This window comes from Cyprinodon tularosa, unplaced genomic scaffold, assembly GCF_016077235.1.
Source record: "Cyprinodon tularosa strain WSP-4 unplaced genomic scaffold, ASM1607723v1 ctg556, whole genome shotgun sequence".
In the NCBI taxonomy this organism is placed as follows: Eukaryota; Metazoa; Chordata; class Actinopteri; order Cyprinodontiformes; family Cyprinodontidae; genus Cyprinodon; species Cyprinodon tularosa.
Genome location: NW_024039292.1, coordinates 383,651 through 396,005, shown reverse-complemented (window position 1 = coordinate 396,005; position 12,355 = coordinate 383,651). Strand labels below are relative to the sequence as shown.

The window sequence follows — 12,355 nt, the reverse complement described above, 5'->3', positions numbered from 1 at the left end:
TTTTAAGTTTCCATTTCAGTTTGTTAATTTTTATTGGTCAATCTGCGTTTCAAGGGCAGAAGTTCGTATTTTTTTAAAAACTTTTTTGAAAATAAAATTTGAATTTGCAACAATAATGGAACACATTTAACTCCATAGAGGTACTGTCTGACAGGAGAGATCAGGACTGATGGCTTTTATCCTGCTTTTAAAATAAATTACGCAACATGTGGAAGGTGGGATGGAAACGTTTCACCCGGTGGAGCTTTCGCCTGCAAACAAACAATCAGGCAGAAAAATGAAAATGTAAACATGGGAAGAAACGAGCTTCACTTTGCTTCCAATACTGGCTTCCTGCCGGGTTTTTAAATCAGCATAACACAAACCGTGGTCAGAGATGACGCCATAATCACGCGATAACACTTTATAAAGTATCATTAATGCCCTAAATCTTCACACATATTCAGACAAACATCCACATATTAACCTTAAATGATGGTGCAGCAGTCTGGTTTATCATCAGGCGGCCATAAAGGAGGATTTCATTGCTTTTTCAATCTTTTGGCACCGACTGGTCCGACTAAGATCTGCTCAGATCACATGCAGATGCATCAAACCAAACCCGGATAACAGGTTCTTTAAAGAAAAGCAGCAGATCGACTTAAATGAGACTATTTAAAATGTGATGCTTTACTGGAAGGTGTGATCTTGTGAATTAAAGATAAAGGGGCTAATTTAAACACTGATTAGTGTAAAAAAAACAAAAGACTGGAAGTTCAGAGTTGTCTGAGAAAACTGAAAAGATGCTGAAGCTTTCGCTGTAGAACGATCCGGGTTCTGACTGCAGACGTGTTTAATACTGTGAAGGAATGAAGGTCCTGCTCTGGAGGATGAACCAGCAGAGGGAAGCGGGACCAAAAATAGCTCTCATGTCCTAAATTCCACATTAAAGCCGGCGGGCTGCAGCGCCGACAGAAACATCCAGAAACAAACCTGTTTGCATATTAGGAACAGAAAAAAAAGTCCCACAGCTTAGAGGTTAGACGCTCCTGGTAGTTTATCTGAAGCGTCTGGATAAGAAGCTATAAACAGAACCTCCAACCTTTCCTGTCCTCCTCCTCCGTCTGAAGATCAACGGCCGGCCGCTCCTCGGCTGCACGATTCCTTTTTTTAAATTTCTTTTTGCTTTTCTCTTGAATTTATTCGAAGATACAAAAAGATACAAAAACAGTTTTCTGTACAGCACAGTCACAGGGGAGTGATTTTTAGGTATCACACATACGGGCAGCACTGAGGGACATTTTAAAGGTTACTGGGACGGACCTCAGGAGGTCAGCGGCTGCCCGTTGCTCTTAGGCAGCTTGGTGGTACCGGGGGGAGGGTGGTAGCGAGGCTCCGACCGAGCGTCCGCTCCTGCCGAGTGTCCGAACAGGAAGGAGTGCTTGTTACCGTCTCTGTTGGGGGGCCTTGATGGCAGCGCCGCGGACAAGGACGAGTGGCCTCTGGAGCTGTGCTGCCTGGTGGAGGTAGGTGGGGGGGTCGTTTTGGGCCTGAGTGCTGAGTAAAGGAAGGTGCTGTTGTTGGTGCTCTGGTTCAGGTTGCCGTCGGTCCGTCTGGGCTCCTGCGTCGAGCCGAGCGGGTCGGGGCGCTTGCTGCTGGAGAGCTGGGCGAGCTGATCTTTGAGCTGCTGCACCTCCTCGGCCAGACGGTCCACCGGGTGGCGCCGGTGGGACGAGACGGGATGGGAGAAGGCCTGAGGAGAGGGAGAGAGCAGCGGGGTCAGCGCATCTTAAAGGGAGGATTATACTTCTGCAACCACACATATCAAATGTGGCTTTGGTCTGATAGCAAACCGGTTTTGCTGCTATGCTTCTGCACCGACGGTCTGGGATTTCCAGGGAAGCACAGCAGTTTCTCGCCAAAGGGCAAGGGGGATAACCTGACTCCGCCAGATGGATTTGCTCCGCATATCCATCTGGAAACCTTCCGTTGAAGTAATTTTGGGAAGGGGCGAAAATACTGGTTAGCTAATTGGCCTATGTTGGTGATAGACGGGCCAAATAAACCAATCAGATCAACGAAGCATATGACGTACTAACAGTGCGACGACGAAAACACAACCACAAGCCAGGCTACTCTTGCCGAAACCAGTCAGGAGAAGAGCAAAAACATCTTTTCCTCTGAGAAAAGCCTCCAGAGCAGTGTTTTGCTCTTCTTTCAGTGAAGAAATACTCTGTAATTCCGATAAAACTTGCTCGATAGCCACGCTAACGCTAGTTTCATCGGCTGAAGCCGCCATGTTCTTTAGACTGAACTGTCGCGCTTCTCGTTGCGTCACACCTCAACCCGCCTCAAAGCCAACGCTGATTGGATGTTCGTTTGGTGAACGGCTCCAAATTTTCTTTAACGGAGAGTCTCCAGACTGATTAGCGAGTGAAACCTTGAAAGCTTGCAAGATCAGAATGGTCTCACGAGGCTACAAGGGGGAGCCTTCTCGAGAACTAGCGAGAACTTATACAGATGGTCACGAGAACTTCGCTGGCGCCGGCGGGAGTGTTTATCTTCCAAAACAACAATGGCTCGTCTGCAAGATGTCATAGTCACGGAGGTGGATCAAGAGTTGCTAGACATCGAAGAGGAACAGGTTCTGTTAATGGAGCGAACCTCCTCGATTAACCTTTCGTCGTAGTCTCCATTGTAGTTGTTCTTCTGGTTTTAAAAATTGCGCGTCCCGGCACCGATTTGAGAAGGACGACCACAGAGACGGCCGGAAAGGCATACGAAGGACCAATCACAGCTTCTTTTTGTCTCAAACTTCTGCTTGAGGTCGACCGTCCAACGCATGGTCAGGATTTTCTTGAGACAGAGACAGATTTGACGGATGCAGAGGCTTCGCCTCAGAAGCATAAATCGGCCTTAAGGCTGAGTCCTCCCCAAAATTGTAGGTGGCCGCAGTCAAATCTACATCCCCTCTACTCTATGCGCATTTCCTGTTTTGGTACCTTAGCTTGTTTTGTTTGTATGAGCGCCATTGTGGAAAACGACTCGTGAAGTTTGACCCGCTAGAAGAGCGAGATGCGCGAGAACGCTGGGACCCTTTTTCCACCTGGATCTCCGCTCTTTTTGGCCCTCATGTCCCTCCGTTGTCGCACAAACTTGCCCCCACTTCCTCACCGTCTCGGCCGTATCTAGACCCACAGCTAGTTCCTGATTGTCCCTCTGGCGTTGTGACGTGGAATAACAGCGCAGACCACGCTTCAATATTGGGCATAAATCAAAAATATCTGCGACAAGCTCATTGCGACGCACTGCTGCGGGAGGATAACCCAGGAGTGGGTAGGATAAAGATCCAAACTGGGCTAAAAGCTGACGGATCTACGGAGAACCACGAGTGGAAAGGTTCTGATCAGATACTACAACCCTGAGCAGAAAGGACCAGGACTCCTTTCTTTTCTTAAGATTTTTCACCGCTAATTAGGCCTGAAGAGAGGAGAGACATGTTTAAGAAACAAGAGAAGAAGAAGGGTTACCTTCTGCAGAGGGAACAGAGGGAACTTATTAGTTAGGGGGAAGTGCACTACTTTTCACTAGATGTGGATGGAGCCAATGATCTGCATTGGATGGCGCACATGACGGGAAATAAATATTTATAAACATTAAAAAAAATTTTGTTTTAAAAATGTAAGGAATAGAAAGTACAGATACTTGTGTGAAAATGTAATGAGTAGAAGTCGGAAGTAGGAAGAAAAATAAGTAATGGAATAAAGTATAGATACCTAAAATGTGTACTTAACTACAGTAACAAAGTATTTTTACTTCCTTACTTGACACCTCTGCTTTTTTTACAAGTCAAACAAGGTAAACCGTTTTTTAATTGCCCTTATAGGTGGCAATTAGCCGCACACTAATGATCGATGGCTCTAAAGCCACTATAGCAACACTAGAGGTTAGCAGATACGGTCCAATCCCAACATTAGCAGCTCTGCATCAGCATTTCTTCCTTGTTTCTGTTTGAGGTCCCAAACTTCCTCCTCTGTGACCTCTGACCCTATCCAATCCATGTTTTCTCTTCCTTTCCTCTACGGAAATAAATTTTTATTTTGCCAGCTCCATGTCATAAACTCTAAAACCCAAAGTTGATCAATGATCGCCTATAAGAAATGCAGCGAGTTGAGACAATAGGGCAGATCCCTCAATCATCTCATAACATTTTGTTGATATTAAAACATTTTCCTTGACATAAGTCAGGGCTCGATGTTAACCATCGCCCGATCGCCCGGGGCAAGTAGTTTTTATTGTTGGGAGAGTACAAATTTCATTGCATTTGCCCAACGGGCAAATGATCGCAAAAATCTTTTTACCGACATTCGCTGAAAACGACCCACAAGGATTGCCGGCGCCATCTTTGTTGTTTTGTACACATTCTCGCGTGATTTGAAAAAGATGCGTGATGGTGTGACTTTTCTCTCCATGGGGAGAGAATTCTGCAGAACAGCAGCTGGATGATGAATTTATTCTATACTATAATACACGCTAGATTAAAAATGATCAGCCAGGGATTAGGAAAATAATAATAATAATTGTATGCGCACAGTGTAAATATTTCTATCATATGGCAGTCTTCTGTACAGTGGTCATACATTAAAAAATGTTCATAAAATTTTTCTCTTGGACATTGGAGAGGTGCATTTAAATGTTATAGAGCTAAACATGTTAAATTAGTGAGTAGTAGTAGTGTAAGTTTTTAACCTGCCAAGTTTTTTTTAGATTTTTAACATTACAATTTATATTTTTCCAAGCACACAACAGTTTAAAGCAAAGTTTAGTTTGAAAAGAATGTGCAGGAAGGATTGAAAAGCATGTTAACACGGTAATGTAGGCTTGAGTTCAATATCTGACGCATGCATATACACACCAGGAACCTGGAAACTTACTGAATTACAAAAAAACATTTAAAAAACAAACATGTTTCATTTTAGGAACTATATTTATCAAATATTATACTGGGCAAGTAAAAATTATTTCTGGGCAAATGAAATGTGAAAGCCACTTGCTCAAACGGCAAGTGGTAAAAATCCTTAACGTCAACCCCTGTAAGTTTGTTTTGGTAAGAAAAACAAGTGACAAACAGAACAAGATATTTTCTGTTTAAACTCCATTTTCTTATTCCAAGTGCATGATATTATATTATATATTATAAACACTAGATTTACAAGCAGGTCATCTTGTTTAGCTGCTCAAAGAAAATCCCTGAATTCTGCTTAAAAAACAGAGAATCTGAGTAAAATCGTGTAAATTAATTCTATAAATATTTGTTTTGATGAAAGTCTGTCTGCAGGCCTTTTCTCTACTGCAACATAAACAAACTTTACTGTCCTTTTTTACACAGAGCGTTTCTACAAAAAGAAATTTCGTTCAGTACAGATCTGAAGACGTTTCCATTTCTTAAACTACAGCGGTGATAAAATGTAAACATAAGACTGATATGATTTATAGTTTTTCCAACATTCTGCGCTTTTTTTTGATGTGATCTGTTGAATAAACGTCACACAGGCTGATCGCTGCAGGTTTCTACAGTTAATCTGAACCGTTTCACAGGTTGAGAGCTAAGTTCTCAGAATCAGCTCCTGTGTTTATGCAGAGGAACACTGAAGGCCGTCATGCAGCAGGATAAAAATAACGCAGTTTTCTTTTTACCGTCAGTCAGAGCAGCTTTTCACACGCTTTTTTTTTTAGATCTGAAACATTACAAAGGACTGAAACTGATTTCACCCTGATGAAAGGAGCAGTTAGACGTTCCTCCTGCAGCAGTTACAGCTTCTATCACTGCTGCCACCAACTCACCACTTATTATTCCATCCTGTTCAATAAAATATGTGTTTTTAATTCAGAGTAATTTTCATGTGAATGTGCTTTACTGGAGGCATCCATGTTTGTCAAAGAACACTACTGCCACCTACTGGTTAGTGACGTCACGGTGCGGTATCGGCTGTTGATCAAGTCCCAGTGCTGTATCTGGTGTTTGTCACAACGCGCTATTATCCAAGTCATCTTGAAAACATTCTTCTTCCAAATGTTGGCTACATATTACGGGTTTTTTCTCTCGATGGCCAATCCTCCCTCTTCAAGTTGGCGATCCAACGACCAACCCGTCCGTGGAGGATCAGGAATCAGAAAGGTGGAATAACTCTTTTTTTTCACTTTTACCCGATGTATTCCAGCATCCAGCTGCCATGCACGTGGGCATTGTCAGTTTCACTATAGCTCTGGTGAATTTCAATGGTGAAGTCCTCTGGAAATCTTCAATAATTGTTGTTGATTGCAGATGTGTCTAGTAGTTCCTATTGAATTAGCTTGTAAAGCGGGGAGAATGGCGCTAGGCTTACCGCACCGTGACGTCACTGCTGGAAGATGGCAGGAGGGAGGGGCTACTATATTTGGACAAAAATGGCCGCTCCCAGACTCAGTGATCGTGATGAAAATTGTTTTTATTTTTTTACTGATTGACACTAAATTCATTAAATCACAGCAACATATATGTTTTAGGTATAAATAATGATCCATTCATTGTTCCTTGCAGACTGGATTTTTCCTTTTCTAGTCTCAAACGAGAACAGAAACAACCGAACTTGATCATTTCTAATAAATACATAAGTGACGAATTAGATAAGAAATAACAATTCTACACTAAGGTTGAGTTTGAATCACATTTTAGCGAAACATTTTCCTCCATCTCAGCTCCCTGTGGCAGAGCGAGATGACGGGGACGCTTTCATTGTTCTGAAGTAATCTTTTATCAATATCCATCCATCCATTTTCCACCACGTTTTATCCCTTCTGCGGTCGCCAGATGTGCTGGTGTCTACCTCCAGCTGTCTACGGGCGAGAAGCGGGGTCACCCTGGACAGGTCGCCAGTCCATCACAGGGCAACACAGAGACACACACACTCACACCTAAGGAGAATTTAGAGAAGCCAAAAAAACCAAACAATCATGTTTTTGGACTGTGGGAGGAAGCCGGAGTACCCGGAGAGAACCCACACATGCTCAGGGAGAACATGCAAACTCCATGCAGAAAGACTCCAGGCCGGGAAATTAACCTGGAACCTTCTTGCTGCAAGGCAGCAGTGCTACTCACTGCGCTACTGTGCAGCCTGGATTATCAACATCCATCCATCCATCCATCCATTTTCAGACACACTTAATCCCAAGTGAGGTTGCGGGGGGTGCTGGTGCCTATCTCCAGCTGTCTACGGGCGAGAGGTGGGGTCCACTCTCGACAGGTCGCCAGGGCAACACAGAGACAAACAGGACAAACAACCATTCACACACACACACACACTCACACCTAGGGGGGACCTTAGAGAAGCCAATTAAACAGCTATATTTTTGGACTGTGGGAGGACACCAGAGTATGGAGTATGTGAATAGTAATTAGATTACTTTTCAATAAATAAGTAAGTAACCACCAACACTGATGAGTAACTATCTCTACAAATTACAACTATTTTTAAATGATTTATTAAGGAGTTAAGATACTGATTTATTTTAATCTTGTGTTTCTGCATATAAGTTTTAAAAATGTAAAAATAGAAAAAAACAGGGTTCGTACACCTTTTCCAAAGTCAAAATCAAGCACTTTTCAAGCACTTTCAAGATTCATTTTAAAACTTTTTCCAGCACCTTACACAGCCGTAAATTACATATCAATACATAGTCAAAATTTAAAAAAATGACTCCTCTGCCATGGTGTAGTAATATAACCAACCAGAGGGTGTCGCAATTCAGTATTATCAGCCGTAGAGTTATCAATGCTGTTTTAAGGTCTGGGCCTGGCAATGAATTAATACTTTTTTTTTTTTTTTTTTTGGAACGTTGGCGAGGCGGTAGCGTGAGTTTGGCGAGGCGGCCGCCTCGCCAAGATAGTGCTGCGGGAAACACTGCAATACTAACATTACATTATCACACAGTACTCCCAGTCACTCAGTAACTTAGCCTGTAAATTCCTAGCTAGCAGTTACTAGCGTACACAAATAGGCGTTAACGTTAACGTGTTCTAGGCTACTTCAGTTAGCTTACTTAAAAGTCTATGACTTACCCTTCATGTGACTCGAGAGCGCAGACTCGCCCATTGTGAAAAGCTGCACATCTTTTTTGCAGGCTTTACAAGAGGCAACTGGTAGGGTTTGTCCCCGTTTAATCCATAATTTGTATTTTTCATCTTCCAGCCAACGTTCATTGAAACGACAACCTCCCGGCATGGTGCAGTAGTGGTTTCATGGGGGCGGAGTCACACATGGAAATAGACTGGCGGATCGCAGTCACACATAAGCGAGCAGGTTTCATTTTCAGGCTCCCCAACATTTTATTTCTCCATTTAATAAACACACGATTCAGTTAGATAGGGATTTGTTGCGAAAGAAATAGTTACAATTTCAAGCATTTCTTTCAAAATATAAGCACTTTTCAAACCTTGAAAACACAACATCAAAATCCAAGCATTTTCAAGGATTTCCAGCACCCGTACAAACTCTGTAAAAAACACCAATTTTCTTTTTCATTTTTTTTTTAACTAACTTCCCCAATAAATATTCTTATAATTTAGATAAAAAGACTACAAAGACACAAATTAAAATCCTGAAAAAGGTCTTTAGTAATAAATTAAAAACAAAGAATTGTTTAAACAATCCTTCACAGCCTGATTTCTATTTTTCTGCACCCAGAAAACGAGGCTGAAAGTGTCAGAAGTGGTTGTTTGCAGCAGTGATGGTTTAATCGTTTCCAGGCTGTTGAGCTCCTTCATGCAGACATATTTTGACGTAATAAAACCATTTAGGAAAGACTTCCTCCCCTGGATGTTCAGGTTTATGTTTCACCGGCAGTCTATCATGATCTCTGGCATCTTTTGGACGAATCTGTATAGCGCTTCCTGTTAACATGAGCTGGATCTGTCAGCGGCTGAACAGGCTCCCCCTGCAGCGGGTGACGCATCCGCCCACGAGCCTGTGGACTATTCTTATCATCGCCATGGTGACGGTGATGGATGCATCACAGAGCCTGTGCTCTGTTGCACCCATACTGGGAGTTATTGATCAGCAGGTTGAGCTGATCTGCGTTTAAAGGAAGAAATGTGATCTGTTGAATAATCGGCGTCATTCAGCGTCACAGAGAACAAACACGTCCTCATGTTGGATAGCAGCTTCACCAAATCCCACGTACCTGAGCGTGGAGCGCCCCCCGCAGGTAGCACTCCCTCCACAGGCTCATGCACGGACCCATCAGGAGGGGCAGCAGGGGCTCGCATGGATCCAGAGCTCCCTTTGGTCCCGACACGGCGGCCGGGTTCTGGGGGACGTCGGCCAGGGACCACGCTTTCAGCAGCCTCTCCAGGCCAGGCACGATCTCCGAAGACAGCGCCCTCCGGTGGCTCTTTTTGTAAACGCCTGAAGAGCCGCTGCGCCAGGGAGGCAGGTTGGGGGGGCAGGTGAAGGTTCCCCTGGAGAGCAGGAAGACCGAGCCGGGGATGGTGTCTGCAAGCTGGGGGGGTGGGGGGGGGGGGGGGGGGGGACAGATTCAGACAGGATTAAAGGAATAGTACACCCAAAACATGATTAGCCTTCATTTTCTACTCACCCCCATGCTGAACAACACTCTGGAGTACTTTTTTGATATCTCAAATGCATCTGGAGATCTGGGAGGCTTCTTGCTGTCTGCTGACATTCAAATAATGGAGGTCTATGGTGCCCGAGACAGAAAGGTCCATAAAAGTCCACAAAAAACGTGTCAATATTCCTCCATACTGCTCGTCCAATGTATTCCAAGTGTCCTGAGTGGGTAGCATCCAGAATTTACTCGAAACGAAGTCATTTAGAATGTTTTTAGAGCATAAACAGTAGAGTATAGGATTTCCTGAAAGCGCGCGCCTGCACGCTCACGACGCTACGGAAGCCGGCAGATCAAACCAGATGAAAGTGCGCATTCAGCGTCTGCTCTGCCGATAATGCAAGCGTAGAAGAAGAAATGTGCTGTTTACCTGTGCAAAGAAAGAAACAACGAAAGAAAAATATCTGAGGACTTCAGTGTTGAGGAAGAGCATGAGTTCTTTGCCGAGCTGAATGCGCTGGTTTGGTCTGCCGGCTTCCGTAGCGTCGTGATCGCGCATGTGCGCGCTTTCAGGAAATCCTATACACTACTGTTTATGCTCTAAAAACATTCTAAATGACTTCGTTTCGAGTAAATTCTGGATGCTACCCACTCAGGACACTTGGAATACATTGGACGAGCAGTATGGAGGAATATTGACACGTTTTTTGTGGACTTTTATGGACCTTTCTGCCTCGGGCGCCATAGACCTCCATTATTTGAATGTCAGCAGACAGCAAGAAGCCTCCCAGATCTCCAGATGCATTTGAGATATCAAAAAAGTACTCCAGAGTGTTGTTCAGCATGGGGGTGAGTAGAAAATGAAGGCTAATCATGTTTTGGGTGTACTATTCCTTTAAATCAATGTTTCCTGATTAGGAGGATTTTCCCCCTCAACTTGAGAAGGTAAATAAGAATATTTGTTAATAGAACAAGATGGTTTACCTTAAAAAAAAAAACATTTTTATCTAATCTTAGGTTAATTTTAGCCAATTATCTTATTTCCAGGACAGAATAGCATTTCTGTGAACAGATTATTTTATTAACCTGCATAAATTAGGGATAAATGCTCATTTTTAGATCAGTTTTTGCAACGTATTTGATCACTGAAGGCTAATCAGCCGTATCTATAGGTTACGCCCATCTGTCCTGCCAAGTATAAAAGATCTTCTACAGGAAAGCTGAATTTACAGTTTCCAGACTTTCATCTGTCAAATACTGCGCTTTGTGTTACTAATAAAACCAAGTATCTTGGCTGAATCATCACAGAGAATCTGTCAGATGTGATGATATCTGTATACTATGTAAAATATTGTACGCTCAAGCTAGTACTCTTGCTAGTAAATTCGGTGCATGTACTGATGTGGTAAAGGTGGAACTTTCTAATGGATATTGTAACTCTCTGTACACTGCTCACCTGTGGTCTACATACTGGGGGCCTATAATGATGATGTGCTGATACTTTTGAAATGGCAGAGATGGATTAGTGCGAGTGAGATGTTTGTCAAAGCAAGAACCAATACCTTACAAGCTGTTTTATGAAAGTTAATGTATAGTTTTATCGGTCGGTTGAAAGCATCTGGCAATAATATTATCTTGTCGTTTACTGACACTGAACGTGGTGCTGTGTTGCACTTGTGTGCAACACAGCAATAAAACAATACAGGTACGTGTTGTACCTGTATTGTTTTATATTTATCTTGTATATTTATACCATACCATACCATACCAACTTTATTTATGAAGCACTTTATACACCGAACAGGACCAAAGTGCTGTACACAATCATAAAATACAATAAAATTATAAAATAGAGAAAAAACGAGTGTAAAATACATATTAGTATACAAAAAGAATAAAACAAAGTAAAACCTCTCAAATTGTGCCAAAAGCCAAGGAAAAAAGATGAGTCTTAAGAAGGGACTTAAAAACAGCAAGAGAAGAGGCCTGTCTTATGCTCAGAGGCAGATCATTCCACAGCTTAGATGCTGCCACAGAAAAAGCACGGTCTCCTCTGAGCTTGCATTTTGTCTTTGGGACCCTCAGAAGCAACTGATCAGCTGACCTGAGGGAACGGGAGGGTGTATAAGAATGTAACAGCTCAGACAGATAAGAAGGAGCAAGGCCATTAAGAGTTTTAAAAACAAATAAAAGAATTTTAAAATTAATCCTAAAATGTACTGGCAGCCAGTGTAAGGAAGCTAAAACAGGGGAAATGTGGTCGAATTTTCGTGTACCTGTTAAAAGACGTGCAGCAGCATTTTGAACCCTCTGAAGATGAGAAATATACAAGTCACTGACCCCTGTATAAAGTGAGTTATGCATGTATCACTGTTTCAAAATGCTGTCTGGAAAGAATGGGTTTTACTTTTGCTAGCTGCCTTAAGTGGAAAAAGCTGGACTTTATAACGGCTCTGATGTGCGCTTCCATTTTAAGACCAGCATCCATCTTAACCCCTAAATTTGTAATAACCGGCTTAACGTACTGAGCCAAGGAGCCAAGACTGGTCACGGAATCAGCAGTGGATCTGCCAAAGATCATTACGTCCGTCTTGTCCTCGTTGAGTTTTAAAAAATTTAGGGCCACCCAGGCCTTCACATCTTCAAGACATAAAAACAGAGACCAAAGAGAGGTGGAGTTTACATTCTTTAGCGGTAAGTATATCTGTGTGTCATCTGCATAGCAGTGAAAGGCAATCCCATGTTTTCTGAAAATAGAGCCGAGCGGAAGAAG

The 12,355-nt window shown here is 42.8% G+C and overlaps 1 protein-coding gene across 2 annotated transcripts in view; it reads right to left on the bottom strand.

Annotated features, from left to right (window-relative positions):
- Nucleotides 1–1,154: 1,154 nt before the first annotated feature.
- Nucleotides 1,155–12,355, bottom strand: part of mtmr11 (myotubularin related protein 11) — a 92,893-nt gene continuing 81,692 nt past the window's right edge. For both annotated transcript variants that reach the window (XM_038305330.1, XM_038305329.1), the window contains exons 16-17: nucleotides 9,199–9,516; nucleotides 1,155–1,732 (exon numbers count right to left, since the gene is read on the bottom strand). In XM_038305330.1, the coding sequence (XP_038161258.1) occupies nucleotides 1,304–1,732; nucleotides 9,199–9,516 (747 nt within the window). In that variant the 3' untranslated portion in view covers nucleotides 1,155–1,303. The remainder of the gene's footprint in view (nucleotides 1,733–9,198; nucleotides 9,517–12,355) is intronic.